The sequence below is a fragment of the Rattus rattus genome, chromosome 6 (assembly GCF_011064425.1).
Source record: "Rattus rattus isolate New Zealand chromosome 6, Rrattus_CSIRO_v1, whole genome shotgun sequence".
Taxonomy (NCBI): Eukaryota; Metazoa; Chordata; class Mammalia; order Rodentia; family Muridae; genus Rattus; species Rattus rattus.
Genome location: NC_046159.1, coordinates 776,108 through 803,637, shown reverse-complemented (window position 1 = coordinate 803,637; position 27,530 = coordinate 776,108). Strand labels below are relative to the sequence as shown.

Genomic DNA, 27,530 nt, shown 5'->3' with positions numbered 1-27,530 from the left:
TCACACTGTTGAACTGCCAGTCTCAGCTTGCACTGAGTGGGCGGTCCTTGGTGCTCACTGTTGGTTTATTTGTAATGTGCATGTCTTATGAAGTAGCTCTTTTGGCCCTTCAGGAATGTTGTTACTAGAAATTAGGACTTTCAATGGATACCTTGTTCTAACTTACTGGGTTTTCTTTTTCCTTGTGTTACAACTTTCTTCCAGTTCCTTTTTAGTCTTTGGTGATTCCACACATGTGTTTTCTGTATGTTGGTCACTTTGCCCTCCAGTACTGTCTCTTCACCCTCTCGCTCCCACTGAAACACTTCTCCCTCACAGGTCCCTCTTCTGCTTTATGGCTTTTTGGGGGACAGAATCCTGAATTTAATTAGGGTTGCATCTGTGAAATGTCCCAAGTATTTTAGAAGTACCTCTGACTTTTGTTTGCTCTCTTTTTTTTTTTTTTGAGGGTGAATAGGTATTGGACCCTGAATAGAGTGCCTTCTTACTTTTAAAATGTATTTCTGTAGGATTGAGGAGAATTTGCCCGTGGGCTGCGGGTTCTGCCATATACCATACGATGAACTGAACATGCCGTTCCCAGCTCACCTCACCCACTGCTACAACTGCAGGAGACAAAAAGTCCCTGACGTTCTCTTTACAACTATAGATCTGCCCACAGATGCAGTGGTTGTCGGAAAAGGCTGTCTTATTCAGGCAAGGTATGTTTGTGACAACTGAATATGGTGTCCTTGAAAAACCATGAGGTATGGAGACATAAACTTGAACGATATACATTATTTCTTACATGTTTGATCCTGAACCGACTGGGCAACTCTGCTTGAATCTTGTATTTACCGTCCACAGCTGACAGAAAAGCACTCTCTCTATCACTCAAGTTTGTACTACAGAACCTTCTATCATTTCAGTTCTGCTGGAGATGTGTTTGTTACGAGGGGGTTTGTGTACTAGTTTGGAGTATGGCTAAGTATCAGCTGCTTTAGAGACCTCTCAAATATGCTGGAACAGGGAGGGTTTTGAGTCTGTGTTTGTTTGTTTTCTTTTAAAGTACAATGCTTCCCTCATGCAAAACTCAGCTGTCACCACTGGGGTAGGGCACTGGGAGTGCGACAGTGCAGCAGAGAGCTTCAAGTGTCCAGTTCCCCAGCCGCTGCCAGGCTTCCTGACCCTCGGGTGTCCTGACCCTCGGGTGCTTCTGTCCGCACCTTGAAACTTAAGCAGTAGTGACATGCGTGGTCCTTTTCTCCTGAGACTCCTTTGATTCAGTGTCACACAGAGTCTGTTTTTGTTTTTGTTTTTGTTTTCGAGACACAATTTCTCTGTGTAGTCTCGGCTGCCCTGGATCGTGTTCTATAGACCAGGCTGGCCTTGAACTCACAGAGATCCTCTTGCCTTTGCCTCTGGAGTACTGGGATTGAAGGCGACTGCCACCACCTTCCAGCTGAGTTGTTCTGTATTGTCTTAACCTGCACTGGTGTTCCTCCTGCATGTATGTTTGGTGAGAGCGTCAGATCTGCTGGAGTTGAAGTGCCTGCGAGTCTCATATTTCTAAATCTAGTGTAAAATCCTGTTCCTGAGCTTCAGAGCTGCAGGCCTCTGCTCCACACCCTAATATGATGAGCAGTAGAGGTCTCCTATCGCTCCAGTTGAATTGACAGTCCCCTGATCATGTCTTTGTATGTCAATAGCACCTCTTGCCTGTTCATGTCCTGTCTGTGAATTGTTTATTTTATCCTCTTTTACACATCAGATTAATTCCAAAGTTATATTGAGTTTTGTTCTGAAATATATTTTATTCTATTTAGTGTTTTTCTTCTTCTGTCCTCTGCTTCCATTTGGGATCACCTCCCCTCCCCAGAAGTATATCCTTGAGTATTTTCTGATGGTCTGTTGATGATAAATATTTGTTTTTGTTTGGAAATGTATTTATTTTTATTTATTTATTTATTTTTTTCGGAGCTGGAGACCGAACCCAGGGCGTTGTGCTTGCTAGGCAAGCGCTCTACCACTGAGCTAAATCCCCAACCCCAATGTATTTATTTTTATGTTGGAAACATTTTATCTGCAGGTGTTTTCTGTTGCGCGCGTGCTGTGGTGATCTGTGCTCTCAGGAAGCCTTCACTTGCATAACAGAGGTTCCGATAATTTGTGTACTTGAGCTAACATTTCTCTCTGCTTTCACCCATCCTATAGCTCTGGGTGGTCTTTTGCCTACATGCATGTATTGTGTACACCATGTTCACACTGGTGACCAAAAGAGGACATCAGATCCCCTAGAACTGGAGTTAGAGATGAGTGTGAGCTGCCATCTGGGTACTGTGACTTGGACTCTGGTTTCTGGAAAAACAGCCAGTGCTCTTAACTGCTGAACCATCTCTAGCCCTGGAACCTAAGATTTTTAATTTGTGTAGTGATTCTGACCAACTAATGCATTTCTAGAGATTCTGAGGTTTTTAATTTCTACTTATTTGAACGTCTAGTAAAGAAACACCTAGGGACAGAAATGGCAAAGCAACAGGTTCTAGTGTAACAGATCTGTTTGAGCCTAGTGGGTTTCTAAGCATGCTTTTAGAGAGTCTGTTCTTAGTGGTGCTGGAGATCGGACCCACAACCTCACACATCCTAATGAGAGCTCGTCCAGTAAACCATCCCCATCTGGACATTCCTTGGACAGTACCAAGGATACAGTGCACTTACAGAGTGATTCTCCTTCGTAGGTTATGTCGGTTAAAAAAGAAAGCACAGGCAGAAGCCAACGCCACAGCCATCAGTAATCTCTTGCCATTTATGGAATATGAAGTACACACCCAGCTGATGAACAAGCTCAAACTCAAAGGAATGAATGCTTTGTTTGGACTGAGAATTCAAATCACGGTGGGCGAGAACATGCTGATGGGCTTAGCGGTGAGTAGAGAGGCTTTTGTCAGCTCACACGCTGGAGAGCGTTGTGTGGGATTCAGAGGGTTATGTAGGAGATAGGATAACCAGATGTGGATTCAGAGGGTTATGTAGGAGATAGGATAACCAGATGTGGTCGTGCATCCTCCTCGTCCGGCACCTAGGATCTGAGACAGTGGTCAGGAGAGCAAGGCCTGCCTAGACTGCAGAGCAAGACCCTGTCTCAAAGGACTGAGTACACAAAAGTAGAAGACTTAGCTACAGACATGAAGCGTTCAACCGCTGGAAGTTTTAGGAAGGAGTCTGGTGGTTTGCTTTTGCATAGTGTTAAGGGATCTGTCTATCATTCCTAGTTTGTTGAGTTGAAACCACTGATTTGGACTCTATTATTGGGCTATTGACAGTCATAGGATTTTCATCAATGTGTTGGCAGATTTCAAATTGTATTTCATATGTCATCTTTTCATGACATATAGAGATATTTAATTTATAAAATCTATAGACATTCTAGTCTTTTTCTCTCTATAAATTTATAGTTAAAATGCAAATTTGTTTTCTGTTTTACTTCCTCTTTTTATTAGGCCAAGTATGTAAATTTTATTTAACTTCTTTAGATTTTGAGGCAAGGTTCTTCCTAATGAATGCATGCCTTGAGGTCATGGTCCTTCTGCCTCAGCCTGCTGAGTACTGGATCTGGAGGTATGCACCACCATGCTCAGCTCTATGTTTTTGTATGTAGGAGATAATTCTGTGATTGTGGTGAGTGGAATAGTTTATGGCATTGATGTGACCTCAGGCCTGCTCCAGACAATGTTCTCATGCTCCCTGGTGATGCCGCTTACAGCCACCTGCCATTATCTGTGCCACTGCACTGTGCGTGCCAAAATCTCCGTTCTGAAGGAGAGCTTTTGTGGTAGCTGACAGGAGAGTCCCTTGCTAGATGTCACTTAAGAGGAGAGGACAGTGCTGCCATGGGGTCATTCCAGAGATGGGGTCATATGTGCTGACAGTGGTTTCAAATCCAGACCCATCTGGTTCTGCAGCTCCAGGCTGGTGTGTCATCAGTGTCTTAGCAAAGTTAGGTGATGCTAAGGCTTGTTAGGGCGTCTTAGTTGTTGACATAAGGAGCTGTGTTATGGCTCTGTTATGAAGTTACGGAAGTGCTGCCAAGGGCCAGTCTCAGCCACTGTGCAGACGTCATTTTAGAATGACAAAAACCTGACAGTTCATGGGTTTCACATCAAATATACAAGCAAGCATCCAAGATTGAGAGTGCCACCTCCCCTCGGCTCCCATAGTGCCACTCGAATGCTTCTTCTTCTTCTCTTAGTGTTTCACATTTATTTGTAGACATGAATGCACCATGGTGCACAGACTATGGTGCACATGTTGGGACCATAGGACAACCTGTGGGAGTCACTTCTCCCCTTTCACCATGTAGGTCCATGGATGGGACTCAGGCCATCAGGTTCTGCAGAGGGTCCCTTTACGTGCCACTTTGCCAGCCCTGGGTTTGCTCTTTTTGAGACAGAGTTTTACATAGCCAGGCTGGTCTTGAACTTGTTATGTAGCTGAGGCTAGTCTTGAACTTGTTATGTAGCTGAGGCTGGTCTTGAACTTGTTATGTAGCTGAGGCTGGTCTTGAATTTCTGATCCTCTTAAGAGCTGGAATTACAGGCATGTGCTGCCACACCACCTTTATGCTTAGGTTTCTTTACATTTTGCACACACACACACACACACACACACATATTTTGTCTTGTTTTGTCTTTCCCATAATTTTCCAATACTGATAATGTCTACTGACTGATGTAAAGTGAGAAATTGTCACTGTGTGTCACGTAAGTTGTTGGTGCAATGTAGTAAGGTGGGTGAATGAGGTGGACAGATGAGCCTGCCTCTGTCACCACGTCCTTTCCGTACTTGACCACAGCTGTTTGCCACGGTGGCCCTTCTATAGGCAGACTGCCTACTCATTGGTGGCAAAGCTGTTGTAGCAATTTTTCCTTTTGCTAAGGGATATCTGGTTTCAAGTTAGTTTTATTTATTTAATGTATTCTAAGAGACAGCTTCATCCTATAGCCCAGGCAGGCCTGGAAGTCACACTGAAGCTCAGGCTTGCCTGGGAGATCACATTCTCCTGGACAGTTCTCAGAATTCAGCCTCCCCTCCCCCCTTCTTTCTTTCTCTCTCTCTCTCTCTCTCTCTCTCTCTCTCTCTCTCTCTCTCTCTCTCTCTTCTTGTATAAGTGTGAGGTACGGCTTTAGAAGTTATAGCTGGTTGTGCTGTCATGTAGTTAGAGGTCCCCTTTCAGAGCTGTCACCATCACTTAGGAACCCCCAGAGCACATCAACCCTGTTGGCAGAGAGTTTTTGAATGTTCTTGCGGACGTGGCCTAGCCATGTGTGTTTTGTACAGAGCAAAGTGCACATTTCTAGACAGGAAACGTAAAGCCATTGCTGTTTGGTGTTCTGTCTGATTATACCCCTGTTATTTTCACAAGTCGGCCACAGGGGTCTACTTAGCAGCCTTACCAACGCCTGGTGGTATCCAGATTGCTGGGAAGACCCCTAATGATGGCTCCTATGAGCAGCACATCTCCCATATGCAGAAGAAAATAAACGACACGATTGCAAAAAACAAAGAACTGTATGAGATCAACCCCCCGGTGAGTGACTGAGGCCCCCCCGGTGAGTGACTGAGGCCTGCACAGGAAGTGCACCAGCCACTGGCGGGGTGGAGGGTATGTGGAGGGTGTTTTCCTTTGAGCATGGGTGCTCTTCACTCCTTACTGTGCTTGTTTAAAGGACTGTACTGTCTCCTGTTTGAGGAGGCCTTCCCTTACCTAGTGTCCACAGGGCAGGCCTCCTTCCAGGTCTTAACTTCTCACATGTGCACGTGTCTCTCTGTGTGTATGTGTGTGTGCATGTTCACATGTGCACATGTCTGTGTGTGTGCATGGTCACATGTGCACGGGTGTGTGTATGTGTGCACATGCTCGTGTGTTCACGGGCTTGACTTTACGGGACACTACATACCTGCCCATCGCAGCCTGTAAAGCAAAGCTCTACTGCAGCCATTCTTCTTGTTCTAGAAGGGTCTCCCCAGCTGTAAGTAGCCTCTCAGTCTATACTTGTAAAATGGCTATGTAAGTAGTTTAAAATGCTCCCTTTTTTGGCTGGAGTATTGACTTACATCTAGAATCTCAGCTGTTGGGAAGCTGAGACAGGATTGTTGTGGGTTTGAGGCAGTGTGGGATTGGCTGAGCGCAGAAGAGAAAGTCATGATGCAGAAGTCTGACTCCATCATAATGGGAAGACAGCGTGTGGCAGACCATCAGCAGCACTGCACGCAGTGCCTGGAGGGCACCGTGAAGGAAGGTGGTCCTGTGGGAGACCAGGATTGAACACTAGAAATCCTTACTGAGCATCTTCATGCCTAGAACTGTTCACACAGCTCTACCTCACGCAGTGTAGAGGTGACTTAACAAACACAGGGAAGTCTGGCCATGTAGCTCAACCCAGCACAGTGTCCTAGCATGTGCTTGGCCCTAGATTTGATCTCTTTTGCTACAGAATAAATAAAGCAGGCACACAGAGCAAATTGTGTGTAAGTTATGTGCAGAGTCTGTGTCATCTTGGGCAACTGGGGCATCCACCTATTTTGATATCCATGGGGTTGTGGAAGCAGCGCCCCATGGACATTGAGGGGTGACTTAAGAGCCCCTTGGAAACCAGTACTTAGTAAGAATGCAGACTAAGTTCCTTTTCCCAGTAAACCTGCTTTTCCTTTCATACAACTCAGGTTTTTGAGAAAGAAGAAAGTCTGTTGTGATTTTAAGAATTTCAACATGTGCGGACTTTATTCCAATGTCTTCCCTTACTTCAGAAATTAAACATATTACTATCTTTATCTTAGAAATGGTTTGACAAAGTGCCAAGGTTGACTGCTAGGCCGCTGGCCCATAACAGTTTCAGGTTTTTATTTTGTATAGCAGTCAGTCTATGCCCACCTTTTAATATAGAAATATTAACTATACATTTTATTTTATTTTATGTATTTATGGGGAGGCAGCAGCACAATGTGTATGTGAATGTGTGTACTTGCAGAGGGATGTGCTTGTCCTACGTGGTTTCTTCACTTAGTTTCTAGCTCAGAGCTGCGACTGTTTCTCACTTTTTGTTAATTGTACTGAACCCCCTCTTGGATGTGTGCAGTGGCTCTGAACTCCACAGGTCTCTTTTCTTAGGCACATGCTAGCAGTGACCATTTCACACGGTCTTGGAGACCTCTATTATAACCCTTAAAGGCGGTTCCTGCAGCAGCAGCAGCAGCAGCAGCAGCAGCAGCAGCAGCAGCAGCAGGCTCTCTCTGCCTGTTGTGCTCACACATCGTGGCCCAGGTTGACTGTTTAAAACACACATCTGTGCAGTATGACATCATACACTGCGTGTAGAAGATCAGCTTTGTTGCTGTTGAAGATTATTTAGCATGATGAATTAATTATACAGCCTGTACATACATTTATTGTATATGTGTGTATTATCTTGTCATATACACACACTAATTATTTTCACATTTAACTATCATGAGCCTTGAAGGGTTGCGCTGGGGAAGAAAGGCTGTGAAAGACTAGTGCCCTCTGCTGGAGAATCTTTGCATCTTTATAGCCAATTGTACTTCAAATGCTTCCCAGGCACACGTCTGGACAGTCTGTAGAAGTACATGTTCCCGGGTGCTCCCTGTCTGTGCACTACATGTTACCTGACCTTGTTACACCCTGGGCAGTTAACCTGCTTTTGTAGACAAAAGAAAATATCCATATCTTCTATGACCCAAAAGATGACGCTGTAGAGTTCAGTGAGTTCTCTCGTGGATCTTCTCTTACCAGGAAGCTGCGTGTGAGTATAAGTAAGGCTTTAAAGCAAAGCGAAGAATTGAGTGTCTGGAATTACGTCTCTTCCAGGAGGTGTGTGAAGAGATGATAGGATCACCCATCCCAGAGCCCAGACAGCGCTCAAGACTCTTAAGATCGCAGTCGGAAAGTTCTGATGAAGTCACAGAGTTAGACCTCTCTCATGGGAAGAAAGATGCTTTTGTTTTAGAGGTAATACTCATTGCAGTAATGTCCTAGAAGTCTGAGAAGACAAATGTTTATAGTTGGATTCTAAACTGATGTGACAGCTTGTGCTGTGTCACAGCCACCAGGGAAGTGGTAGAAATTTAACGTATTGACCATAGCAGCGCTTGGTAACTGCTGCGGTACTGTAACTAGCTCTGAGGCCATGTGTGTTAAAGTAATAGTTAAAACGTGAGTTGAGCAACCCCCATTGTGGTTTGAATAGGTTTGGCCTCTGTAGACATTGTGTTTGAATGCTTGGCCCATAGGGAGCGGCACTAATAGGGATAGCCTTGTTGGGGGAAGTGTTGTCTCTGTGGGGTTGGCTTTGAGCTTTCTCTACTTGAGCTCTGCCCAGCTCGGGAAAGAGTCTCCTCATGGCTGCTTTTGGATCAAAATGTAGAACCCTGTGCTCCTCCAGCACTGCACTGTCATGCTTCCCACCATGATAATGGACTGCATCTCTGAAACTATGAGTCAGCCCCAATTAAATGTCTGCTTTTATAAGAGTTGCCATGGTGTTTCATAATACAGTGAAGCCCAAACTATGATACTCATCAAAAATCTAAAATCGGAATTGCCCAGAAATTCCAAATTTGGGAGCTGGGGCTGTAGCTCCCTTGGTAAAGTGCTTACCTAACGTTCACGAACCTCGTTCAGGGTCCTCAGCACCATGTGAACTGGACAAGTTGTTGAAGCCTCTGATCCTGCTCCTCCAGAGGAGGTATCCTTCCCTGTAGAGCGAGTTCAAGGCTGGCTCCCAAACAAAACAATTAGAAAGTTCACCTCTAGATTTTGGTTTTGGAGCATTTTAGTTTCTGGAGTTAAAGAGTAGGCATGCACAGCTTCTAATATCTGTGTAGACATCAGAGTCTAGAGCGCTGGGAGCTGAAGGAACTGAAATCCCCGAAGGGAAAAGACACTCAGCCTGAAATGGTTCACCACTTGGAGTTGTTTTTGTAAGCCTGCATGACTTCAAACCAGAAAGTGTACTGGTTTTATTTTATCTATGTGTCTGTCTGTCTGTCTGTCTGTCTGTCTGTCTTATTTATCTACCTACCTACCTACCTATCTACCTACCTATTTGGTTTTTCAAGACAGAGTTTCTCTGTGTAGCTGTCCTGGAACCCTCTTTGTAGACCAAACTGGCCTTAAACTCAGAGATCTTGAACATTGTGGTTCAAGTAGGGATTATAGCTGTGTGGCATTAGCACAGTGTGATTGTCCTCACTTTCATGACTGTATTGACAAGCATTGCTGTGTGCACTCCATAATGCTCTCACTGAATCCTGAGTGCAGTGTGTTCTTGCTGCATGCATGAGGTCTGTTGACAGTCGGGACCTTGGAGCTCCTTTCCTGAAGAGTGGCTATGGCGTGGTCCTCAACAGCTCACTGTTCTCAGTCAGTGTCCCTCACCCCTCCCTGAGAGGAGCTTAGGAGAGACAGAGGAATGATGCAGGCACATTGTGAGAAGAACATTGCTGAGTAGAATCTGGTGATTTGAACCCAGTGACTCTGGAAGCTGGTCATAGAATTGTTGTTGGAATGAGATTGGAGAGGAGAGTCTGAAACATGGGTAACTGATAAGGGAAACACCCATGTGACAAGCAGTTGAGTGACAAGAAGGCTTTTTGGTTTTGTATCTTTTTTTTTTTTTTTAAAGATTTACTCATATTTTTATGCATGTGTGTATGTGTGTGCACCTTCATGAGTTTATTCAGGTTGTCTCTGAGGCCAGAGAGATCCAGATCCCCACTGCTGGAATTATAGGCATTTGTTACGACCCGCCCAGTATGGGTGCTAGGAACCAAAGCCAGATCCTCTGTAACAACAATCTGTGCTCTTAACTGCTAAGCTTCCCATCTGGCTCCAAGATGAGTTTTCATTCGCAGAAAACTCAAACTGGTTTGTTTTCCACTGCTCTGTGGTTAAGGATGGGGGAGGAAAAGGGAGCTCAGTGGAGCAGCAGTGTGGTTCAAGCAGGTGATTGGCTCTGGGCCGTGAGGTCACCACAGCCAGCGGTAACATCAGTGCTTTCTGGAGCTCGTAAGGAGTGGGGTTGTTAGGACTCTACTTCAAATCTAGGACTAGGCAGTGTCAAGTTGGGGCCCTAGAAATGTCTTAACAAGCTCTTCAGGTGGCTAAGCATCCCCTCAAGTTTGATCCAGTGTATGATAAGTCAGGTGATGGGGTCCTGGCTGGGCAGACACACAAAGGAAAAAATATTTCCATTGTGGGCAGAAGATGGGGGCAGGGCACAGACTTATTGAGAGAAGAGAGAGATGGGGAACACTGTGACTCTGTCGTGTTTGGGGAATCATGGCTTGGGGTGTGGCCATGACTGGGTAGCGAGGCTGAAGTGTGAGGTAATGTGGCCATGGGATGCTGTAAGAATACTGTTTTTATTTAGGCTTGTTTATATTGTATGTAGACTATTTTCATAAACATTTTTGAAATGTCTGCATAAAAATAATGTCAGTATACTTTAATGTATAAAAGGTTTTACTTAGAAGTATTTGAAGTTGTTACTATGGGGAAATTTGCTGATGCTTTTACATTTTTATTTGTTTATATGCATATGTCTGTGTGTGTATGAGCATATGTGTGGGGGTGTCTGCAGAAGCAAGAGACGATATCTCAGTTACTTTTCTATTGCTATGAAGAGACACCATGACCAAGGCAACTTATAGAAACAAAGAGTTTATTGAGGCTTATGATTCCAGAGGGGTAGAGTCCATGACCATCATGGTGGAGCACAACAGTAGGCAGGTAGATGTGGTGATGGGAGTAGTAGCTTAGAGCTTTCGTCCTTATCTGTAAGGAGCAGGCAGAGAGAAGGAGCCAGCTTTGGAAACTTCAGAGCTGACCCCAAGTGACACACCTCCTCCAACATGGCTGTGCCTCCAAACCCTTTGCAAACAGTTCTTCCACCTGCAGATCAGGTGCTCAGATCCATGATCCTCTGGGGCCGTTCTTATTCCCACTGTCACACAGGGCATTGGGTCCGCTGAGACTGGAGTTTCAGAGTGTGTGAGTCTCTCAGTTTGGGTGCCGGGAACCAAACTCTGGTCCTCAGAAGAGCAGCACACACTCCTAACTCTGAGACACTGTTCAGGCCCCCCATGTTAAACGCATTAGCAGGGGAAATGGCTCTGTATTTTCTTAGTTCTTAACACTTGAGCTTTTCAGAGAATGAAAATAGCTTTTACAGAATCAGGACAACTTCAGTATTTGGGTAGATGGTTACACGGTAGTTTTGTCTTTCTGTTTCTAGATCGATGACACTGACGCCATGGAAGATGTGCACTCCCTCCTCACTGATGTTCCTCCTCCTTCAGGTACGTCGAGCCAGCTTTCAATAAGGCAGGTGTGCGTCGGTGTGAGAGGGCTGGCTTTCTTCTTAGACAGTTATTCATTTATTGTTTTTGAAATGGGGTCTCAGGTATCTCAGGCTTCATTGAACTCAGTATGTAGTCAAGAATAATAAAAATTTTATATTTAAACTTTATAGTTGAGAAATATTATTTCTAAAAACCAAAATTAGTAAGCTATCATCTTTTAATCATAATTTGTTTTGGCAGGTTTTTATAGTTGTAATACAGAAATTATGCCTGGCATAAATAATTGGACATCAGAAATACAGGTAAACTTTTATCAGATTGAAGCAAATACCACATACGTAAGCTTTACTTAAATATCTATTCTTTTTGACCCCCAATAGCAGTTACAAACCCTTTTTTTCTTTTTAGTCTCATTAGTTATTCATTATTTGCCAGTTCTGTCAATTTTTAGACTTTAGGAAAGAAATAACAAGGTGTCATGTTGTTCTTTCTCCTGCACCTAGATGTTCACGTCAGTAAGAGTGGTCAGACTGAGTAGCCTCAACCTGACTAACCAAGCTCTCAATAAGAACTTCAACGGTCTCTGTGAGAACTTACTCAAGGTAGGGGCCTGCGGCTTAGAACCCACGTGAACCGGACTGGGCTTCCTTGTCCCTAGTGCCTCTCGTGGCTGGGAGTGTGCTGTGTCTGAGCCTGTCGGTCTCACCTGTGCCGCACGGGGGCACTGGCTTCCTGTTGCTCTTCTAAGGAGAAGGTTGAACTTAGCAGCTCAGCTTTCATGCGAATGTGGTCATCTGCCGGGTGTTTTCAAGGGCCCGAGTTGTCGACAACTTTAAAGCTTTATTGTGTGTGTGTGTTTGGCTCAGAGTGGAGGGTTGCATAAAGTTGTGTTGGCCAATTGCAGTGATAACCTGTGACTGGGCTCCCTCTGTCCCTTACTTCACGTCCCCTGCGTTCACATGGTCATATTCTACAGACACCAAACCTTCCCGACAGCCAGTCGCTGGCACTGCACTCTCAGACATGAGAAGCCAGTTTAGCTGTGTGCGTGGTTCTCACCTTTGGTGGTTGGTGTCTCTGGGCAGTTAACTCCGTGCATGGTTAGCGTGTGGGGAAGAGTGGAGTCACCATCCTCTCCTTTCCGCAGAGCCTGTATTTCAAACTTCGGTCCATGGCTCCCTGCTGCCTCTGCCACGTGAACTTCACGGTGTCTCTGCCTGAAGACGAGTTAATCCAGGTAATGCAGGTGCCACTGATCGCAGAAGAGGCCGCTGGCCCTTCGTGATCTGCTTTAGTTTAATGTCACCATAGTCAGTAACTTCATACAATGTTTCAGCTCAGACTATCTGAAGGTATATATTAGCTTGCCTCAGACTGTGTATTTCTTTTGTTTTATTGCTGGTTCTCTGCAGGGATACCAGAGGAGATGTTGCATGTGTGAATTTATGTAGACTTCTGTCAGGTGACACAGGTTGTCCCTTGGTGCTGAAAGATAATTGTAAGAATTGAATTTTATCGGTGGTTACTTTACCCATCACAGTTGTTTGATTGTAGGTTACAGTCACAGCAGTTGCTATAAGTTTTGACAAACACCAGGCCTTACAGACCACAAAGACCCACGTGGAGAAGTCACTGCAGAGAGGTGAGCTTGGGCTTCTGGGAAGTAGAGCTCACACCTGCCTGTCACAGCTTTGCGGCAGGCTAGGGTTAAAGCTGGACCAAGGCGGTTGTGAGTAACTGCTGTGCCTCTGCCTCAGCCTCCACAGATAATGAAGATGGGCTGCAGTTCCCGCTGGAGCTCTGCTCGGACTCCCTGCCTTCTCATCCTTTCCCAGCAGCTAAAGGTTGGTCCTGTGGGAGGCTGGGAGGCTGGGAGGCTGGGAGGCTGGGAGGCTGGGAGGCTCTCCTCAGATGTCTGTCCTTCACCCCCATTGTGTGTCGGTGAAGAGTTTCTCTGTAAACAGTGAAGGTCATTTTTCTTATGTTCCCTTCTTATACTTCAGTTTACAAAATTTTTACTTTTAATTTCTCATGTATATATTTAAATATAGTGTATTTGGTGTTTTATCTGGTAAGTTATTTTCTAGTAGAGGTTTTTATTTGGATTTTCATAGAATCTCCAGGGGGATGCACAGATTTGACAGGAATGTGCTTCTGTCTCTCCCCCTTCCCCCAAGACAGGGTTTCTCTGGGTAACCCGGGTGTCCTAGAACTCCGTCTAGACAGGCTGGCCTTGAACTCTGCCTCCCGTGTGCTGGGATTCAAGGTGTGTGGCACCACTGCCCAGCCCATGCTTCTATCCTATACACGATGGCTGGAATGAAGGACAATGGTTTTATAAGATACTGATAGCTTTTAAAATACAAAATAATCTCCCCTTAATGAGAAAATTCTTAAAAAAATGGGAGGACTGCTCTCTTTGTTTTGTATAATTTTTGACTTCTCAAAAACGGTTCTGTCTAATTACATTACCTATTCATTAAATGCAGTTTATATGTTTTCTAAAGTTTTTAATTGAGAAATAATTCATTTGTTAACATCAAATTAGTTACTATAATCATTATATTTCATAACAATTGAAATTGTTGCTATCTGAATATTTTTATTTGGTAACAAATTATATGTAAAACAAAATGACTATGTGTGTGTATGTGTGTGTGTGTGTGTTATGTCTGTGTGTGTGTTATGTGTGTGTGTATGTGTTTGTATGTGTGTGCATGTGTTTGTATGTGTGTTATGTGTGTGTGTTATGTGTGTGTATGTGTGTTGTGTGTGTGTGTATGTGTGTTGTGTGTTCACTAAATCAGTCATTGCATGGTCTATCTGTCCATGTAGGACACATGTTTATCTCATAGTCCATAGATTTGAAGAGACAGCCATGTTTGGATTCTGAACTGGGAACTTTGCTTATCTTTCTTGTGTCATCAACTACACTCCAATCTAGAACGTGTTCAGAAAATCTTAGCATTCCTTAACTTTCTCGGAAGAATAAAGAGGAAATCCAATTCAAGGGTATCTGGGGTCAGACTTCCGATTAATTTCTAGAGAGGAGTAATATTGTTAAGAATCTTCTCGAGGGACTTGCCGAAATGGCTCCGAGGTTACTGCACTTGCCATTGGGATGGCTTTTAGTTCCCAGTGCACACAACAGTCGCGGCAGCTCACAACCGTCTATAGTTAGTCTCAGGGACCTGATGCCCTCCTGGCCTCTTTGGTTATCAGGCACGCATACTCTGAACAGACGTACATGCATGCAGAACACTCTACACACAAAATAAAAGTAAGTCTTACAAAAGGTTTCCTTGAGTCCCTTAGATACCCCTTAGATACCTCTTCAGGGATCATTTGTCCTTCCTCTGCAGTGAGAAACCACCCCTAAACCTAGTCAGTAAGGATTTAATCTGTTGCTAATTTACAAGAATATGTATTTGGAATTGGGGTGCATTTTAGCTGGATTGTAGCCATGTTGTCATTACTAACTGGACTCTGCAGAGGATTAGCATGAAGCTTGTAAGTTTGCCGTATCCATAGTGATGCTTCCAAAATGTCGCAGCCAGTTATAACCACTGCTTATGTGGTCAGCATTATGAAATGGTACTGTGAATTTTGTGAGCTGAAGAACAAGGGGAAAACATCTGGCTGGAATGTCTTATGTCTGTGCTGCCTGAAGCGCTTACTGCTGATGTCGGGCACATCAGGGGCCTGAGGCGGATGGGCACTGAGGAAAGCCTGGTGACAATGCTGTTACAAAGCCGGTATGCCAGCAAGATGGCTGACGGTGAACCTCTGCCAGCCTCGGCTTCTCACGCCTACAGTCTCAAGTTTTACCCTTCCTCTTAGCCTTTAAATTAAGTTTTAAAAATATTTTTTGTTTCTATGTTTGTGATTGTTAACATGTTTGTATTATTTAAAAAGTAAATGAAGGACTGAATTCATGTCCAGGTTCAGAGAGCTTCCATAATTACCAGTTTTTCCAAGGAGCTCCAGTGAGGTAAAGCAGCGAGTCAAATTCCTCTCTAAGGTCTAGAGTCCTTCCTAGCAGCCTCAGTGTGGGAGGAGCTGACAGAGGGTGAGGAGTGGGAGGTTAGCTCTGCAGGTCACAGCGTTGGCTCTAGATCTTACTTAAGAAAGGGTTTCCAGAGTTGGAGAAACATTGTCACACCACACCACCTTCACTGCTGTCCTAAAATCAGAATTAGCAGTCATATCTACTAATAGGTAAAATATACTAAAATGTGGGCCACCCAGTGATCCATGCAGAAACTGCTTGCCTGGACCATGAAAACCAACAGTGAGCAGTGTCTCTGTGTCTCTCGCGTAGTTGTATAAGTTCTGGTTTGTGTCACATGCATATATTGTCTGTACTTCCTCTCATCCTTTCAGGAGAACACGAGTTAACTATGTCTGTAAAGTTATTTTAAGGTAATTCAGAAGGTTTGAGGCTAAGGTGGGTGGGAAAGGTTTGAAGATTAGAGCACTGCTCTTGTAATGGGACTGGACATCGGATAGAATAGAAAGTGAGTGAAAATCTACATTTAGCAGTGAAGAGGAGTCTGGGAGAGGAAGGCAGGAGGGTTGGGAGGAATGCAGAGGGTCTCCCTTCTGTGGCTTTGCTGAGGTGGCCGGCTGAGCAGGCAGAATTGTTTCTTTTAAAAAGTTCTATAAACATTGACTTCTAATTAACAGTCATGTTCTCAAACAAACAAACAAACAAAAAACAAAAGGAATGATTTGCTACCTGTTTAATTCCCATTATGTTGATAAGGAGAATAATCTGAAGAGCCAAGCATGTGTTTATTAACAATTGTGCTTTGCTTTTAAATTAACCTTTTGTTGTTATTGATTGATTGGTTGATTGATTGATTGATTGATTGTTAGCAACAAGGGTAAACGACATGTACTGCGTTCATTCCACAGATCTGTCCTAATCCACCATACAGAGTAAGTCAGGGCCTGAACTGTCCATCCGTGTCCAGTTCTCCCTCTCATGGTGCATTGTTCAGTTTTGTTTTTCAAGGTAACGTGTTTATTAGTTTGTCTCCGATTTCTGGTTGACTCCGTGTCATTTAGATAGTTACTGTGACTTGTTTGCTGTGAAATATTAAAAAGTGTTGGTTTCAGTCATTTCTCAAAGGCTGTCAGGATTTCTAGATAAGTCTTAGGAAGAGCATACATGATGTGGTCTCACCATGAAGTGTTTCCTAGGCTTTTCCTAGGCTGTGCTGTAGGAAGGCATGGGTGGCCCAAGTTTTACACCACTTTCATAATGGTTCAACCTCATCAGTATCCATGCTTCTGACTTTTTTCTGTTGTTGTTTTAATATACTTTTTAAATGATGCATATAAAAAGGAAGATATAAAATATAGTGTAAGTGAAGATATTTGGGCTAAAAATTTTAACTGAAATTTTTCTCATAGGATGCAGATGAGCACAATAATTTTCTGCCTTAATGTATCTAAAAGGTTAACACTGCTTTAAAATCTGAAGGTATAAATTTTGAATATTAGTTATGGTGAGCTTGAACAACTATAAGTTGTTCTATAAGTTATGGTGACTTGAACAACTATAAACCACATACTACTTTAAACATATCTCAAATATGTTATAAATCTAATCTATTATGGAGTGATGGTTTTATTTAGCTCTTCACTGTTTGATACTATCAGAAAGTTTAATAGGATGACGTAGTTTTTATTGGTTAAAAGGTGGACCAGGACCTTTCTGTCTCCCCTGTTCCTGTCTCTCTGCTGCTTGGCGCTCGCTCAGTCCTTCCTGCTTAGTGGCAGGTGCTGTGGCCTGGTAGCCATGACTACAGGGGTCAGCATGAAAATCGGCCAACAGTAGCTTTTAGTCTCCAACAAACGAAGAATGTTTCTGAATCCTTAACTATAGATAGTAGCTCTTATACTACTACAAATACCTTTATATAGTACCAGTCTCATAGGCATCTGCTGTCTGCCCTTTACAAATTGTATGTTTTGATCAAAATGGTGACAGCAATAAAAAGAATTTGTGAATAGTTTTCATGTAGTTGGATGGCCAAAGTGCTGGCAGGGGAGGGATGCTATCGGGTAGTGAGAAACTAGAGAGAGGGAGAGAGGGAGAGAGGGGAGAGAGAGGGGGGGAGGGAGGGGGAGAGAGAGAGAGAGAGAGAGAGAGAGAGAGAGAGAGAGAGAGAGAGAGAGAGAGAGAGAGAGAGAGAGGCAGGCATATAGGTGTAATCCCAGAACTTGTTAGTGTGAGATCTTCTCTCCAAAACAAACAAACAAACGAATGAAGGAATGAAACAAATCTAAAGGTGGGTCTTAGTGTCTGCAGCTCATCCAAGAGATGGGCTGGAAGGGAGGGGCGTAGTCAGCGGAGAAGCAGAGGTGGGGAGGCTTTCCTTCCCTCTGTCTTCAGGGCAGCTCGAGGTCAGTGAGATGCTGAAGAGGCAGAGTGCACAGCAAGGAGAAAGCCTAGCCTGTAGCAGGCTCTGGAGAGAAGCGGTCTAGCATGGTCCTAAGAAGAATAGATGCCCAGAAACCACTGCAGGATGTGATCGCTAGGGAACTAAAGATGGAGAATGTAGTGTGGGCTGTTTGTCTTCAGTTGAAGATGTGTATATATGATTCGTGTGGGAGTGCATTGTGTGTTACCAAATCTATACATTACTGATGCCTTACTTTTGATTTTCCATTATAAACTATTCACATTGAAGCTGCTGTCTCTGTCTTTATGTTAATGATTTACAGTTCCTATGGCAACTGATCAGTTCAGCCACAGCTAAGTAGGCTTATATCAGTCTTTAGATTGAGCACTGACTCAGTCATTAAGCCACTTTTATAGATATATGGTATACCCAGTCATTTATGTTGATAAAAATGCCAGAGAGAGTGTGAAACTCAGTTGTGATTATAGTAACTTAAAACTTTGAATGTTTAAATGGGAAAATAATAAAAATTAAAGACTTTGGACTACATGAGAATATTATTTGTGGGAATTTTTAAGACAGTAACTTTAAAAATACATTCACTTTAAAAACTTTAGAGCAGAGATAATTGGTAAATCCTAATAATAGAAGTACAAGCTCACAGGGTGAGTGATTAATGTTACAGCAGCCTTTGTCCACTGTGGTACTCAGCAGAAAACAGGTGACTCAGAGAGTAGAGACTTTTACTGCCTCGGAGTTCTGGATGCTGAAAAGGCAGGGTCAGTGAGGTTCTGTTAACCTGGAAGGGCCTTCTTACTGGGTGATGGTGTCGGGAGACCACACTGACCCTTTACAGTGGTACCAATTTCACTGGAGGGTGTCCGCGTGTACCTCGGAGGAGCTCGGCGTGCAGGCCATAGCTACAGCTGACAGGTGCATCTCATTGGCTGTCACAGACTCCTGAGAAGAACTTTTGAAGCATGTAAAAGGAGGAGGCTTGTCGCCACTGTGCTGCTGCAGTGTGGGTCTCTGGTACTCATTTCTGCTAGCCCGGTCTTAGCCTGCGTTTCTTTTATTCTCCATGCTTGTGGACCTGTGACTTGCTAGGTGTTGCTAGAGTGAGCTAAGAAAGTAGTAATCTGTAGCCATACTTGCTTTGCCTGTTAGATTTCTAGTCTCATGTGATAGAAGAAGGAAGCTTGCTCTGTGCAGGCTGTCGGTTAACTGCTCACATGGGCACACGCATAAGCACACACATACACAGAAATTGTAAGAGAGTGGACTGCTGTGTGCCTTGATTTGCTCTTTGCAGATGGAGTGAGGCTCTCGTGTGTATGGGAAGTGTTTGTCTCACCCTTCCACGTAGACATGCACATGATGTAGAGCTCAGCACTAGCTCCCAGCAGACCTTGAATGATGCTTACAAGAAGTAGTGAAAGCTGTTGTCTTTGGTTACTATTGACCTGGAGATTGCTTACTGCTGTCTGTTAAAGTTGCCAATATGTCAACAAGCCAGACTGCATACAGTTGTAGAGCCTTCTTGTTTGAGAGTCTGTTACCTGGGACGCCCGCCTATGTTGAGAAGGAGCCAGGAGTCTGAGGACTTGTGTGTCTGGCATACACATTGGACTGAAGTGCCAGGGCTCTTGTTCCACACCAGCTGGCCTTGAGCATTTCTGCAAGGGAAGAGTTAAGGTCAGAGCAAGTGTGAGCGATAGATAACAAGTGCATTCGAGAGGCTCCCACGATGCTGAGGAAAGTCTGCGATCCAAGCCTAGTGAAGTAAGTCAGGGGACAAAGAGCTCCTCCCCTTTATAAAAATAGGGGGCCACAGTAATTCAGAGAGAAGTTCACACAATATAAAGATCATGTAGCCTAAAATAAAGCCTCTTTCACCCTTCGTTCCCCTTCTCAAGAGCATGCACTCTTACTAGCTATATAGAAAAAGTTGGAATATTTATTATTTCTTTGTTTATTAGTGGATTTTAGGGACAGGATCTTAGGTAGCCCAGACCAACCAGACTCTCAGCATACATAGCTGAGGATGACTCTAAATTCCTGGTCCTCCTCCCACTCCCTTCCAGATGCTGGGTTTAGAAGTGCACACCTCGGTGCTTGGCTCGCCATTGTCTTCTTCACAAACACAAACACAAGCACTGCATAGTGCTTTGTATTCTGCCTTGTCCACTTGGCACAGGTTAGGGTATAATGGCACAGTTGCCATTAAATCACATACAACCGAATTACAGAGGAGAATTTCTTCATAGTGGTTTTTAAAATGGTTTGAGTCATTCCTTCTTGATCCTGGGAGGAGAAGTTCACAATCTGAATTATACATTCATTCTCATTCATTCTCTGTCTCTCTCTCTCTGTCTCTCTCTGTCTCTCTCTGTCTCTCTCTGTCTCTCTCTCTCTCGCCCTCTCCCTCCCTCTCCCTCCCTCCGTCTCTGTCTCTCCTGTTAGTGGAGGTCAAGTCTCAGAGCCCGTGCATGCTAGGCAGGCAGTCTGCCATGAAGCTACTCTACCCTTACTCTTGGTTTTTTAAGATAGCAGGGGTTGGGGATTTAGCTCAGTTGTAGAGTGCTTGCCTAGCAAGCGCAAGGCCCTGGGTTCGGTCCCCAGCTCCGAAAAAAAAAAAAGAAAAAAAAAAAAAAAAAAAAGATAGCCTGAACTATCTGTCTGTTCTGCATTGGGAGGTGTTTATCCTGACGCCCAGCTCTCTGTGCTCTCTGTAGTGTATACTCATGGAGTCTGCCCTTCCAGCAGTGACTCCAGAGAATTCTAGAGACCTCTAAGCCTGGACTAGGCTTGTTGTTCTTCATGTATGGATCGAGCCGTTTCCTGTCCTGTGCGGTCTCTAGAGACTTTCAAGCTTTTGAATATATGCCAGGACTATTGTGGCTTCTTCCTGTATTCCCATCTCCATCTGGACTTGCTAAGTCCCTCAGTCTGCTGAATTAGGAAAACTGTCCCCAGTTAGGTATGTCATCCATGGACATGACCTTCCCAGTCATCCTGTGGCCTGCACGCATTAATCAACTGCACATACAGAGGACTGCAGCCACTTCATGTTCTCCATGTCAGCTACCAGATGCAAGGGCAGTGCCACTTAGGAGAATGTTCTCTACAAGTCATATTTTGAGTAATTAAATTTTATTAATTTGAAAATATTATCAAAAGACCAATACATTAGAGATGGATAATGTATTTACTTAATTGATACTTTAAAAAATTTGGACTCCCCAAATAATTCTCAGTGTTTCTAATGAGCTATTTTTTTTCCCCTCCAGTTTTATAATTCCTGAAACAAAATACAGGTGTACTAGTACAGAGAGAGCATGAACAGCAAAAATACAGGTGTACTAGTACAGAGAGAGCATGAACAGCAAAAACAGGTTGGCTTTAGTAGTACTGGACCTTTTCAGAGTATCTTATGTATATACAACAAATCCCTAAAACACCAGAAGCACCTCTGCATGGATGCTACTCCCACGGTGCTGGAAGGGTGTGATGTGTTTGGATCTTAGCCATCCCTCTGGAGATCTGTCAGTCATTTAGTTTCACCACGTCTTGGTACCAATAGAGAGAGGTATTGATAAAGTCAGATGGAGAGGTTAGAGGTGAGGAGGGCCGCAGCTTGGCAGTGGTGTTGATGTGTGTGGCTGGTTTCCTGGTGTGATGTTCCGAGGTACTAGCTCTCACTCCTCCCCTAAAACATTGCTCCCGTTTTCCCTTCCAGCCCCTCTCCAGCACATTGACCCTGTCTTCTTACCTTGTGCCATGGCTCTATTAGCATGCTACTGTTCGTGATATCTCCAGAAACTCACTTTGTATTGTAATCAGCAATCATCTTGGCATAGTATTTATTAATGGGGCTAGTTTTCATATAAAGGAACTGCCATTTTAAATCCTAATACTTGTGCTTGGTTTGCTTTTATAATGAAGCCATAAAGATTCACTTGCTCTGTTCTTCTGGTTTATGGAAGAGATTAACAAGCAGCAGAGAAGAGGTGCTGGCTTGTCCTCGTCCCGAGCTAATGTTGTCCGTATTGTCTCATTAGAACACCTGGAGAGTGCGAGCTCTAACTCAGGTATCCCAGCTGCACAGAGAGGTGAGTCTGTCTCCCTAAGCCACAGCCAGAGCAGTACACATGCAGCAGAGGAGTGCACTGGACAGTGGAGTAGACCCCACATGGCTTTGTTGTATTTAGAATGCTTTACAAATTCAAAAGTATTTACTCTGTTATTGCTACTTTTTATTATGTGAGTATTTTTCAAGCTTCTAAAGTAGTTGTTCTTTAGCCTTTTACACACAGTAGCAATGTAAAAGTTACTGTTGGCAGAAGGGGTGCCAGCTGCTCCCCTCCTTCTTGTCAGCCGCCTTGTGGCCAGAAGTCAGACCTGGAACATAAATGTCAGTGACTGTTTGGTTTTCTTGCTGTTTTCAGAGTTGGGTTATTGATGGATACTTTAGTAAGAGCCAGGTCGTTCATGGGGGTGGGTTTTCTTTCTCCTTTTTGTTGTTGTTTTGGTTTTTCCCCTTTCAAGCATTTTTCAATACTTTATTATTTTTTAGTTTTAAGTTTTGGCTAAAAGTAGGGAATAGGGTTGCTCATAATGGGTTGGTTATGATTGAATCATAAATTAAAATCAAGTAGAAGCACTAAATCTTACAGTGAGGAGGGTGGGAACTACTGGGCAGACTGAGTCCTCTGCTCCTGCATCAGCCGGGCTGTATTTGTCCAGGCCCCGTGCAGTCAGTCACATGCCCAGCGCTCTGCCAAGCGCACTGGGTTTGGACACTTGGATGTCTAGAGCTCTGTTTGCACCACCTCCTGTCTGAGCTAAAAGGTCACTCTCTGTGAGCTACAGTGAAGCTAAGTTACATCATCAGAGGAGCATTGTGGCGAGTAAGACACGTCACCCACGTTTTTCTTTTGTTTCTTTTGTTTTCTGTCTGTGTCTCCAGCTACGTCAGTTGATTACAGTTCCTTTGCAGACAGATGCAGCAGCTGGATAGAGCTCATTAAACTGAAAGCTCAGACCATAAGGCGCGGATCAATTAAGACAAGTAGGCGGATGTTTCTACCACATTCTGATGGCCTGAGAAGCGTGTCCCTGATTTCGCAGTGGTGAAGGCTAGACCTTACTGCCTAGTAACAACATTGCCAGTCAGTCCTGTGTTTGGGTGTGGAAGCTGTAGGTGCTTGGCCATGTGAGGAGTTAGTCCAGAGCCTTTGGCTGGTTACTCTTAGCTGTAGAGTTGTCTTCTAAATTTTACTTTCTATGAAAACACCCAGATGATATTACATCCCTGTGGAGGAGGACCTGGTCAGCTTTCTTGTTGAAGAGTCACCCTTCCAGGACCCAGGGAAGTGCTGACTGCAAAGCGTCGGCGTCCTAATTCTGAGGGACAGGAACCACGTGTGTACAGAGACAGTAGACAGTGTATCTTGCTGCTAAACCAGAGAGAGATGTTTTATAACCTGTGTTATGGCAGATTTTGAGGAAACCATATCTGAGTGAGTTCATATTAAAAAGAAAACAAACTACATTTTAAAGGAAAGAATTCGGGATATATCAGAATCATTGTTTTAGTCCTAGAGGTAAATTAATAAGTAGGTGGCCTTGGTTTCCTCCTGAGGTGACAGGGATGGTGTGACATGTGGCTGGTTGTGAGGTTAGAAACACAGGTGTATGTTTCAGGTTTACTGCAGTTACTTATAACTGGTGGGAACCATTTTACTACTAACTTCCCAGAATGTCTTTAGACAGCCAAGATTGATTGTTAAGGTTTAAGTTACATGGCTGTTTAATCAGAAAAGTTTGAGAAGAAGTACAGTAGTGTATTACACCTAATGTTACCCGGCTGCCTACAAGCCTACAGTGATGGAGTGCGACACAGGTGGAACTGTACTGCAATGTCACCCTTTCACGCTCTCCTCCTCAGGGATTGTTCCTACAGCAGCTCCTTACTGCTCTGACGCTTTCTTGTCTCCACTCTGTAACCGACCATTGTGTGTCTAGCTGCATCAACTGCATCACCATTTTCCTCTGCAGGAATGCCATTTTCCTCCACAGAGCCCATTCCAGCACCTTCTGCTCATGTCTCTCTAAACTGCATGTGCTGCATGGTGATCTTTCCTTTCATGACATGGCTTAGTCTCACAGACAGCTGAATGTTAGCACCTCTGTTTGGAAGCCTTAGGGGATTGTCCAGTCCCCAGTGTCCGTCCTTAATGTGTCCTTACTTTCTCCAATCCTAGCTGTGACCGTTGAAAAGGCGAGTGCCATGGGCGATGCGAATTCCCGGACCCGCTCTGCGCCACCTTGTGCGAGTCCCACCGTGGGTGTTGTTAAGATGACGCCTCTTTCTTTCATCCCTGGAGCAAAGATAACGAAGTACCTGGGCATCATTAACATGTTTTTTATTAGAGAGACCACTTCCCTCCGTGAGGTAACTTTACAAAACTTCCTTAAGTTTTTTTTTAAATAATTAGTACTAAAACCAAGTTTTAAGTTATGTGTTGTAAATGACACACTTACATTTCATTTTCTTATTTGTGACCTATGTGGCTAGATTTTTGTATACTTACCAAATTTCATACAGTAACCCATTTTACAAGAGTTGTATCTGATCTAAGCCCATTTGTCTGTAGAAGTTGTAGATCCTTGTTGTAAAACAGATAACTTTCTCCTGTGTTTGATTCAGGATTAAAGCTGCACTGATAGGACACGCTAAGTTTCTAAGGAGGAGGTCTTGGTTTTATCTTGCGATGTATTTGAATAGCGGTTTTAAGGTTCCGCGTGTAGGAATAGTAGATTTCTCTAGTAGATTTATGGTCTAGAGATAACTTTGTTTTAGCTTTCTGGTTTCTTCCGTTTGAAAGAAGAATGAGGCTGCCTGTTGTCACTCCCGACAGTGCACAAGAACTGCCCTGCTGGTTTTTACTGTGTATGGGAAATTGTTACAGTAGTTATAAAATTTTATATGATAAGATTCAATTTCAAAATCAGTGCCACTCTCTCATGCCATTTGTAACATGGGAATTCAACTTAAGCAAAAAGGAAATTATTTTGTGTCTTGTGAGTCAGGCCTACTGAACACATTAGTATTATGGATAGGGAAACTCTGATGTTACCAGGATGTAAGGCCCTGTCCTCTGTCTGTTGTTCCATCTCGGTACCTCATGTTGTGGAAAGTGCGTGTGTCCTAAGGTGACAAGCTCTGCTTGGCTTTGTGTCCCAGGAAGCTCTTGTGCTCTTGCCTTCTCCACGCCACACTTCCTTCTCCGGCACGGAGCCTCCCTGGCATAGAGCAAGTACAACTGTCTTTGTGCAAATGCACGAATAAGGTCTGACAGGATAATTAGCGTCTTCTAAGATAATCTATTTATTTGTACTCTGTGTTGATGTGGAGGATAAACCATGTAGTCTCAGAACCTCTAAATGGAGAATTAAAGTCCATGTAAGTTTGATAGAATAGGTTTGTTTCAAATTTGGCGTGGTTTCTCTGTTGTTCTCTAGTTGCTCCTAATAGTGCTCCTTTAAGTTTGATTCTGTTGTGAGAGGGGGTGCTGTTGTGAGAGGGGGTGCTGTTGTGAGAGGGGGTGCTGTTGTGAGAGGGGGTGCTGTGTTATGAGAGGGAGTGCTGTGTTGTGAGAAGGGGTGCTGTGTTATGAGAGGGGGTGCTGTTGTGAGAGGGGGTGCTGTGTTGTGAGAGGGGGTGCTGTTGTGAGAGGGGGTGCTATTGTGAGACGGGGTGCTGTTGTGAGAGGGGGTGCTGTTGTGAGATGGGGTGCTGTTGTGAGATGGGGTGCTGTTGTGAGATGGGGTGCTGTGTTATGAGAGGGGGTGCGTGGTATGAGAGGGGGTGCTGTTGTGGGAGGGGGTGCTGTTGGGAGAGGGAGAGAGAGTGCTGTGTTATGAGAGGGGGGGCTGTGTTATGAGAGGGGGTGCTGTGTTATGAGAGGGAGTGCTGTGTTATGAGAGGGGGTGCTGTTGTGAGAAGGGGTGCTGTGTTGTGAGAGGGGTGCTGCTGTGAGAGGGGGTGCTATTGTGAGACGGGGTGCTGCTGTGAGAGGGGGTGCTGCTGAGAGGGGTGCTGTTGTGAGATAGGGTGCTGTGTTGTCAGATGGGGTGCTGTGTTGTTCAGGCTGCTCTTGTGCATTGATCCTGTCTTCTCAGCCTCCCTGACTGTGGAGTCCATGCACAAGCTGCCAGCCACACTGCGTCCACCATTTCTCTTCCTTACTCTTAACTGCTGTTGAAGAGTTCTCAGCTGTCGTGTTGCTGCCTGGTTGGTCTCACGGCAGCAGAGACCTGCACTATTGACTTAAGGCATAGTGTCCATGTGTGTCATTGCCTGGGAGATCTTCTTACAGTAGCTGTGCCTCCTAGAACCCAGCCTCTGCATACACGTATTCCGGTGTGACTTCATGGGCGGAAGGGGGCTGCGGTGTGCACATCTGCACTGTGCAGTGGAAGTGGAGGTGGCGGCTACAGTTCCGGAGTCCAGCAGACAGAGCTTCACGGGGTCACTGTCTGGGAGTTCTGCTTAGAGTTTTAAAGAGATGCGCTGGAGCCGAGGAGGCAGCTCTCAGCTGGAGCACTGGCTGCTCTTCCAGAGGACACACACTCAGTCTCTAGACCGACCTGGTGGCTCACTACCATCCGAGACTCCATTTCCAGGGTATCCTCTCTGGGTACCAGGCGTGTATGTGGTGTCTGCACAGACGTAAACACAGACAGAGCGCCTGTGCACATCTTTTTAAAGATGTACTTAAGAAAATAATTTTGCTCCTAACAGTAGACCCCAGGTTCTCTTACCTTCAGTATAATCAGAAACTTCTGCTTTAACCATCTAACCTCTAATAGGTTGGTAGGAAAGTTACGTTGGAAAGCATTTAAGCTATTGACTGGCTTTCCATCTCTGTTCCCTTGTTTGTTTATACAAGTAGTTTCCCACATCATTCCTTCCGATCCGTAGTAGTGTGCGTGATGCTTCTTTCTGCAGAGTTATTATTAGCATGTAATGTGGGGAACAGTGCAGCAACACCACCAGTGAGCTGCACGGTAGGACACACGTGTGGGCCCAGCTCAGCCGAGGCCTGTGCTGGCAGGGGGACTGGAGCAGAGCTAGTGTAGGTGAGGAGTCTGCATTCCAGGCAGCACGAGGCCCTGGGATGTCCCCCAGTGCCACACGTTCATGAAACATACAGTACATGTGATAAAAGCTAGTCAAAGGCAAATTACAATGATCTGGGCTTTAAGGAAAGCACTTTAAAATCCTCACTCGGATATGTTATCAGAAGTGTTTGTTCATGAAGAGAACCCTCACGCTGAGGAAGTGTGAATAGTTGTCTTTACAGTGAGGTAACTTGGAATGTGTACTGTGAACTTTGACATTTTGTATGTGTCCTACCCTGTGTGTGACGTGACGGTCGTGGACATTGTTGTCTGCAGGAAGGCGGAGTCAGTGGTTTTCTCCACGCTTTCATTGCTGAAGTGTTTGCCATGGTCCGAGCTCACGTGGCCGCGCTGGGAGGGAATGCTGTTGTCTCCTACATTATGAAGCAGTGTGTCTTCATGGAGAATCCCAGTAAGAACCAGGTGAGACCCAGCACCGCTGCTGCAAGGAAGTCTGAGAAGGCCCCTCTGGCCGTCGTCCTCCTCTGTCCTTCCACAAAAACGCCTCCATCGTACTTCACTTGACTTTATTACCTCCACACCCCACAGGACCTGATGTCGTCCTTAATT

The 27,530-nt window shown here is 44.5% G+C and overlaps 1 protein-coding gene across 18 annotated transcripts in view; it reads left to right on the top strand.

The window, feature by feature from the left end:
* C2cd5 (C2 calcium dependent domain containing 5) overlaps positions 1–27,530 on the top strand; it is an 86,433-nt gene that overhangs the window by 56,691 nt on the left and 2,212 nt on the right. For 12 of the 18 annotated variants that reach the window (XM_032905381.1, XM_032905379.1, XM_032905374.1 and 9 more), the window contains 14 exons: positions 510–701; positions 2,718–2,904; positions 5,402–5,566; positions 7,865–8,005; positions 11,292–11,355; positions 11,599–11,660; positions 11,862–11,960; positions 12,506–12,595; positions 12,913–13,000; positions 13,116–13,202; positions 21,833–21,883; positions 22,741–22,842; positions 24,038–24,228; positions 27,237–27,383. In XM_032905381.1, the coding sequence (XP_032761272.1) occupies positions 510–701; positions 2,718–2,904; positions 5,402–5,566; positions 7,865–8,005; positions 11,292–11,355; positions 11,599–11,660; positions 11,862–11,960; positions 12,506–12,595; positions 12,913–13,000; positions 13,116–13,202; positions 21,833–21,883; positions 22,741–22,842; positions 24,038–24,228; positions 27,237–27,383 (1,666 nt within the window). The remainder of the gene's footprint in view (positions 1–509; positions 702–2,717; positions 2,905–5,401; positions 5,567–7,864; positions 8,006–11,291; positions 11,356–11,598; positions 11,661–11,861; positions 11,961–12,505; positions 12,596–12,912; positions 13,001–13,115; positions 13,203–21,832; positions 21,884–22,740; positions 22,843–24,037; positions 24,229–27,236; positions 27,384–27,530) is intronic. The other 6 variants (XM_032905376.1, XM_032905387.1, XM_032905388.1 and 3 more) reach the window with 2 other exon arrangements.